General features: G+C 53.2%; 1 protein-coding gene across 1 annotated transcript in view; it reads right to left on the reverse strand.

Annotated features, from left to right (window-relative positions):
* RNLS (renalase, FAD dependent amine oxidase) overlaps positions 1-7,012 on the reverse strand; it is a 153,666-nt gene extending 146,654 nt beyond the window's left edge. Inside the window, exons 1-3 of the mRNA XM_051982653.1 lie at positions 6,329-7,012; positions 4,575-4,680; positions 3,206-3,348 (exon numbers count right to left, since the gene is read on the reverse strand). Of these exons, the coding sequence (XP_051838613.1) occupies positions 3,206-3,348; positions 4,575-4,680; positions 6,329-6,545 (466 nt within the window). The 5' untranslated portion in view covers positions 6,546-7,012. The remainder of the gene's footprint in view (positions 1-3,205; positions 3,349-4,574; positions 4,681-6,328) is intronic.
* Between the last annotated feature and the right edge of the window lie 523 nt (positions 7,013-7,535).

The raw sequence follows: 7,535 nt of genomic DNA on the forward strand, positions 1-7,535 counted from the left end.
TCAGAGCTCCTTAGGGCCCCGGGTCACAGCCCCCAGCAGTACGTTTACACCTCCGAGAACAAAGGGATTTCCAAAATTTCTCAGACTCTTCTACCTCCGCTGTATAAACTTACAAAAAAAAATGAAAACCCAGACGTACGTAATGGTTTGGTGGCTGTGTGACTTGTGACAAAAAGCAAGGGGAAAAGGTGTGCCCAGGAACGGCTGCACAGTCAGCTCGGGAAAAGAAACGTTTTACGGGATTCTGAGGAACGGGTGGAGACGCCACAGAAAAGGGGTGAGAGTCCTATGGAGTAATGCAGCCGGAGGAAGGCCCAGGGAAGGAACAACGTTCAAAACGGTGGCTCTGATGGGAACCGGGTCAGTGAGGGCGGTACCGCAGCTGAATCAAGGACAACAGTCGGGGGGCAGGGCAACGGCGGCGTTGGAGGCCGCAGTCCACACGGCATGTGTGTGTATCACAGGTACACACATGTTCTTAAAGAGGAATTATATCTACATATAACATGTGTGTGCATGTGCATATACACATGTGTGTATCACTGGTGTGCATATTATAGTCACATACGTATTGTACATGTATCTATGTGTCTGTATGTATTTATATGAATCAAACTGGGGAAAACCAAAAATCTCTACAAACACTTGTGACATCCGGCCTAGCTTTCTGCAGGGCCCTGGGACCAGCCTTGGTCTCAGCAGGAGACACCATGAGAATGGTTGGGAATGGCCTGGATTCTTTATTCTGGCCCAGTCTTGAGATCAGCGCAGGAGGCGGGAGAGTCGCCGTGAGGTTGGTCAAAGATGGAACGTCTCTTTTCCAGTCCTTCTCGTCCCTTCTATACCCTACTGTAATTACATCACTACAGAATACCGTGTATGTGGGAACTAGGGAGCTGTGGCATCGCCGGGCTAAGCCCTAAGTATATATGGGAACTAGGGAGCCGTGACATCGCTGGGCTGCGTACTGAGTATATATGGGAACTAGGGAGCCGTGACATCGCCGGGCTGCATACTGAGTATATATGGGAACTAGGGAGCCGTGACATCGCCGGGCTGCGTACTGAGTATATATGGGAACTAGGGAGCCGTGACATCGCCGGGCTGCATACTGAGTATATATGGGAACTAGGGAGCCGTGACATCGCCGGGCTGCGTACTGAGTATATATGGGAACTAGGGAGCCGTGGCATCGCCGGGCTAAGCCCTAAGTATATATGGGAATTAGGGAGCCGTGACATCGCTGGGCTGCGTACTGAGTATATATGGGAACTAGGGAGCCGTGACATCGCCGGGCTGCATACTGAGTATATATGGGAACTAGGGAGCCGTGACATCGCCGGGCTGCGTACTGAGTATATATGGGAACTAGGGAGCCGTGACATCGCCGGGCTGCATACTGAGTATATATGGAACTAGGGAGCCGTGACATCGCCGGGCTGCGTACTGAGTATATATGGGAACTAGGGAGCCGTGGCATCGCCGGGCTAAGCCCTAAGTATATAGAGGAACTAGGGAGCCATTATCTCATCAATTCCACTGAGTCAGCACCTTGTTTCAAGTCTGCTTCTCCAGAAAGATCGAGCATCTCGAACGAGATCTTATAAGGCAAATGGGTGTAATGTTCTCTTCTCTAGAATACAATCGTCCTCTGGGAGCAAGTTTCTTGGGGAGCTTCTGAGGCAGCCTTAGTTTCAGATCAATAATCACCACAAATGCAGCCAGGAGTTAAGAATTCAGTCCTTTATCATCTCTTCCAAAACAGCCTTCCTAGAGGCTTTCCTAGAGGCCTATCTCTCTCCTTGGTTCCGAGAGCTCCTGTTGTTAGTCCTTTGCCTCCTGCCAGCTTCAGCCTCTTTCCTTCCGAATCCTGGCTTCTCAATCAGCCAGCGACTCCTGGCTGAGGCTCCTCCTTTTATATGCTCTTTTAGGTGAGAACTCAAAGACTGACTCCTCCTCCGAGAGTGGGATTATGGGGGCCGTGACTGTGAATCTCCCCCAGGGCCTCTCAATCCCAGTGATTTAGCACCTTGTAAGAATCATAACAAATGGGGAATGGGGAAAATCAACAGCCAAACACAAAAAAAGGAACGGAAGCACCGGGAACGATGGTTTCCAGGTTGGGAGACCAATGGGGGCACACCATGGCGGTGGAAACATACCCAGGTAGAATAGCTGTGAAGGATGTCTCAGGCATGGGGCCAAAGGGGACCAAAAAGTGAACTGATCCTCAGTTTACCCAAAAATGAGAAAGGAGGAAACTCCCAATTTTTTTTAGCAGCTAGGGGGCTCCAGAGTGCTCAGAGCACTGGAGCGGGAAGCTACATGAGTTCAAATGCAGGCTCAGACACTTAGATGGTGACCCCAGACCCGGCACTTTAGCCTGTCTGCCTCAGTTTCCTCATCTGTGAGATGGGCTGAAGGAAATGGCCAACCCCTCCAGTCTTTGCCAAGAAAACCCCAAATTCTGGAAACCCGGAACAAACCTCTAGGCAATTTCTAGAGAGACGCTGCAAATAAGGATAGTTGATAGGGCAACAACTGCAAGACCTTTAAAACTCTTAAGCCCGAGCTCATCACAAATGGGTCAAGTAGCTAAAAGGCAAAGCCAGCCAAACAAAGTGGTTTTCAGGAACTTTTCGGGTTTTCAGGTTCCTCAGAGACCACGGGTCCGCCCGGTCTGGATTTCCGAGGACACCGAGAGCCTCGGAGGCCGAGAGTGCCGGACGTTGGGTCTGAGCCCCAGCCCCGGCCTTGGTCCCGGAAGCCAAACTCTGCTGCCCGTCACTCTCTCTATCGTGAAGGTGTGTTCTCTCGCCCGTGGAAGGCAAGCTCCTCATGGGGGGAGGCTTTTTTCTGGACCCCCCAGTTTACTAAACATTTGCGCGTGAGTGAATGGGCCTTTCACAGAGAATGGCTCACTATTGAGGAGAATCACAAAGCACTCTTCCTCTGTCCTCGCTGAGCTCCACAGGGGAGTGTTCATCTCCCCCCCCAAAAAAAAAAAAATTTCAGGGAATAATACTGATTTCCTCAGTAATAAAAGACCCGATCTCTTTAAGGAGCCCACTAGTTTTTTTTTTTTTTTTTAAATAATCTTTTTTCCTCCGTGTAATTTTTGTTATTCCCTTTTTTCTTCTGGAGCTTTGTGTTCCAGAGCCCCTCCCTCCCTCCCTTCCCCCTTCCTGAGCATGGGATACATCACCTGATTCTTTCAGAAAATGCTTCACGATGGTAGAGATGCCCTGAGGGGCCACGAAGTTGCGATCCCCTTCTTTCACCACTAGGCCGTCAATGCAAGAGGTGAGTGGCTTCAGGACCCCGTTTGTTAAGAGCTCCTCATAGAAACTGAAAGGAATAAACAGAGAGGGTGGGCCCGGGCAGGAGAGCTGGGAACGGCCTCGCCCGCTGTGGGAGAGCCGGCTCTCCTGGGTCTTTTCCTCTAGGAGCAGCCCGGAGCGGGCAGGGCCAGCAGGGACCTTACGGGGCTCCCCCTTCCCAAGCACATTCCTGGGGGGAAGGGCCTTCCTGCTAGGGGGCGGCCCGGGCCCCGAGGTGACCATCCGTGCTGCACGCGGACAGAACGGCCCCTCCCTCCTCTCGGCACGTGTGCGGTCCGTGGGTGCTCATGGGCCATACATGTCTGCGCGTGTGTGTGCATGTGGGGGCCCCTACACAAGGGGGCGGTAGAGTCAGCGCCTGGAACACCAGAGCACGGCTGCCAGGACCGGCCCTCACGGGGGCCACGGCCCATCTCACAGGACACGGAGCCCCCCCTAAACGAGAAGCCCCCATCCGGCGAGGCTCAGAGCAGGGAAGGCCTGGCTGCGGGTGCCGTCCCGGCCCCGGGCCCCGGGGGGCGCTGTCTCGGTGCCCTCCTGCTAACCAGCTCTCAGCTCAGGCTGGGGAGAGGACGCATGGGGCAGGCGCCCCCTTTGTCCTGCTGTGATCCTTCTGGACCCCAGACCCGACGCCCAGAGAAGTCACCTCAACTTGAGAGGTAACACGGGGGTCCCAGAGAAGAACCGTGTGAGGGGAGGCTTCCTCCTCCCGCCGGCCCCGGGTCCTGGAGAAGGGGCCTCGGGCCAACCCGCCCCAGCGCCCTCCGAACTGGTCCCTCCCGCCGAGGTGGGCGCCTCCTCCTCCGGCCTGCCCAGAATCTGCGTCCCAGGCTAACGGGCCTCCACCCCCCAGCTGCCCACACCTCCCCCTCCCAGCCCAGCCATTTTGTATCTAGAGCTAACCCTGGGGGGCCCAGAAGGTCCCACGGGGGGCACGCCTGCCACAGGCCATCGGTGACTCCTGCCCTGCCGCCCATTCTCGAGGAGGCCTGGAGTCCCCCAAAGCTGAGGGGGCAGCGCAGACACCCCCCACTTCTCCCCAGGCCCTTGGCTGCTCAGTGGTTATCCCCCAACCTGACCCGGGCCAGATCCTCCTGCTCCCCTCCCCTCATCAGCCTCTTTATATGTGAACTTCCTGGGCTGAGCATGGGCCTGCACACAGCAGGTGCTTCCTAAATGCAGAACATGAGCCATTTGGGAAGGAGCCCGTGCTGTGCCCTGTGGCTCACTCACCTGTGATGCTGCTGGGCGAAGCGGGGTGTGCACGTGATATACTGAGCCCCCAGGTCTGCCCTGCAGTGGGGGTCCTGCGCGCTCTGGGCTGTGGTCATTCTTCCCCCTGCAAGAGAGGGAGGGGCAGATCCAGTGCTGACCACGTGCATCCTTTATGGGGGGGTCTTCTTGGGTGATTAATCATCTTTGGGAAGGGGGGTCTCATGTTAAACGATGGGCTTCCTGGATAACTGATCATCTTTTATTTGAGGGGACATAACATTAAACATTGGGCTTTCCAGACAATTGATCATCTCTGGGGAGAGGTGCATAATGTTAAACATCAGGCTTTCCATATAACTGATCATCTTTTATGGGTGGGATGTATAATGTTAAACATCAGGCTTTCCATATAAGTGATCATCTTTTATGAGTGGGGTGTATAATGTTAAACATCGGGCTTTCCATATAACTGATCATCTTTTATGGGTGGGGTGTATAATGTTAAACATCAGGCTTTCCATATAACTGATCATCTTTTATGGGTGGGGTGTATAATATTAAACATCCAGCTTTCCATATAACTGATCATCTTTTATGGGTAGGATGTATAATGTTAAACATCGGGCTTTCCATATAACTGATCATCTTTTATGGGTGGGGTGTATAATGTTAAACATCCGGCTTTCCATATAACTGATCATCTTTTATGGGTGGGATGTATAATGTTAAACATCGGGCTTTCCATATAACTGATCATCTTTTATGGGTGGGGTGTATAATGTTAAACATCCAGCTTTCCATATAAGTGATCATCTTTTATGGGTGGGGTGTATAATGTTAAACATCAGGCTTTCCATATAAGTGATCATCGTTTATGAGTGGGGTGTATAATATTAAACATCCAGCTTTCCATATAACTGATCATCTTTTATGGGTGGGGTGTATAATGTTAAACATCGGGCTTTCCATATAACTGATCATCTTTTATGGGTGGGGTGTATAATGTTAAACATCGGGCTTTCCATATAACTGATCATCTTTTATGGGTGGGGTGTATAATGTTAAACATCCGGCTTTCCATATAACTGATCATCTTTTATGGGTGGGGTGTATAATGTTAAACATCGGGCTTTCCAGATAATTGAGTACATCTCAGTCATGACTTCTGCCACTAAACTTTTGACAATCTGGGGTTCGGGGAGCCCTGTGACCAAACTAGCTACGTGTAAGGGAGAAGACCTCGAACCCCACTCTCGCCGCCCGGTCCCCAGTTACCCAATTTCTGGCCTCAGTTTCCCCAGATGTAAAATGCAGCGCCTAGGTCAAGACTGTCCAGAAGCCCCTGCATAGAGCTGGGATCCCGGCTACTACTCCGGCCAAGGCTCCTTCCCCCTGCCCCTACCTCCCGGGCCTCAATTTCCCCGGGGGCACAAAAAAACTGGGGCCCCCAGGTGCCTGTACGAGCCTTGCCCTTAAAGCAAGAGTCAAGGTGGGACAATCAGGTCTCGGTTCTGCGCATGCCTAGAGGAACTCTCCTGGCGATGACATCACCGGCCCAAGGGAAAAGAGACAGCAGAGGGCGCGAAAGGGGCGGGGCTCAACGAGCAGGGAAGGCGGAAGCGGTGCCCCAACGCGCCTGCGCGCCTTCTTCTTTCCCTTCCGAGTCGGTGATGCGCCCGCAAACTCGCGGCCTAAAGTGCACGGCCGCGCATGCGCAAAGATCTCCGAGGAAACAGGAGGAGGGATCTCTGATGCGGACCTCGCGCACACACCTGAGTCGCGTGACTGCTCCCACACTGCCACGCTCACGGGACGTCCCCGCCTCAGCAGCGCCGCACACAGGCCACCCGTGAGCCCAGCGCCCACGACCAACACGCGCGCCATGGTGATTCTGCTCCGCTCAACTGTGGCGACGCGCCCCTCCCCCTGACGCCTAAGCGACCGCCTCCCCGGGGTTATAGCGCCTGCGCGCCTACGGGCGTGGCTCATGATAGTCCAAATGAGACCCCCAAGTCGGCAGAAAGTCAAGAAGAGTCCGATGTCAGGGTCTGAGCACCCCGACCCCAAACTGCTTGTAGGGTGCGCTTGTGCTTGGGGAGACAACCCCCACCCCTGCCTTCGAGGAACTTCCGGTGTAAAGGGGTGGGGCTAATGTGCTCACAGACGCCTCTCCTTCCACGCTGTCACGTGACCAAGGAACCAGGCTCAGAGAGCTAGGAGAGCGGGATTGGAACTCAGGGCCTCTTCCAGTGCACGGTTTCTTGTGCATCTGCCCCTTGGGGTGCAAATCTGAAGTTTCTGGGGTCAAGGCAACAAGCACTTATTAAGCATGTCAGCCTGAAAAGTCAGCCCCTCGTGCCCATTGCCCCCAGATCATAGCTGCCTCAGAAACTCCTTACCTCAGGAAACTGACAACCAATAAACACTTATTAACGGCCTACTGTATGCTAGTCCCTGGGCGAGGGCTCCCGGGTCAAAAGCGGCGAAGGGAAATAATGCCTCCTCATCCAAGCTTGGTGGCTGACCAACCTGGTTGGGCCCGCCAGAGCTTGTCCATCCAACGCCTCCCTGGACAGCCCAGGTCACTACCCTGCCAATACAAGGCATTTAAAGGGGATTTCAACAGAGATTGGTGTTTAAAAAAAAAATACCACTTTGAATTGCCTCTATTGCCTTCCAAAACAAAGATGGTAACAGCCAGTGTCTAGTCCTTATCTGGTTAGTTGGGGGGAAAAAAGACCAAAAATAGAATGGAACTGCGTGGGACGGGTTCTAGAGCCCTTTACCCAAATGGACTAGTCAGAGGCAACTTCAGATACAAACAAAGCATTTATTCAGTCTTTGTCGTAGAGGCCCAAGCACACCAGCTGAGCAGCCCAGCATGATGGGTGGCCTGGGCTGGAAGCAGGAAGTCAATCATATAGCAAAAGACTTGGGTTCATTGGATGGACTGAAAGGAAGCAGCCATTGACCAGTGCT

The sequence above is a fragment of the Antechinus flavipes genome, chromosome 2 (genome assembly GCF_016432865.1).
Source record: "Antechinus flavipes isolate AdamAnt ecotype Samford, QLD, Australia chromosome 2, AdamAnt_v2, whole genome shotgun sequence".
NCBI classification, from domain to species: Eukaryota; Metazoa; Chordata; class Mammalia; order Dasyuromorphia; family Dasyuridae; genus Antechinus; species Antechinus flavipes.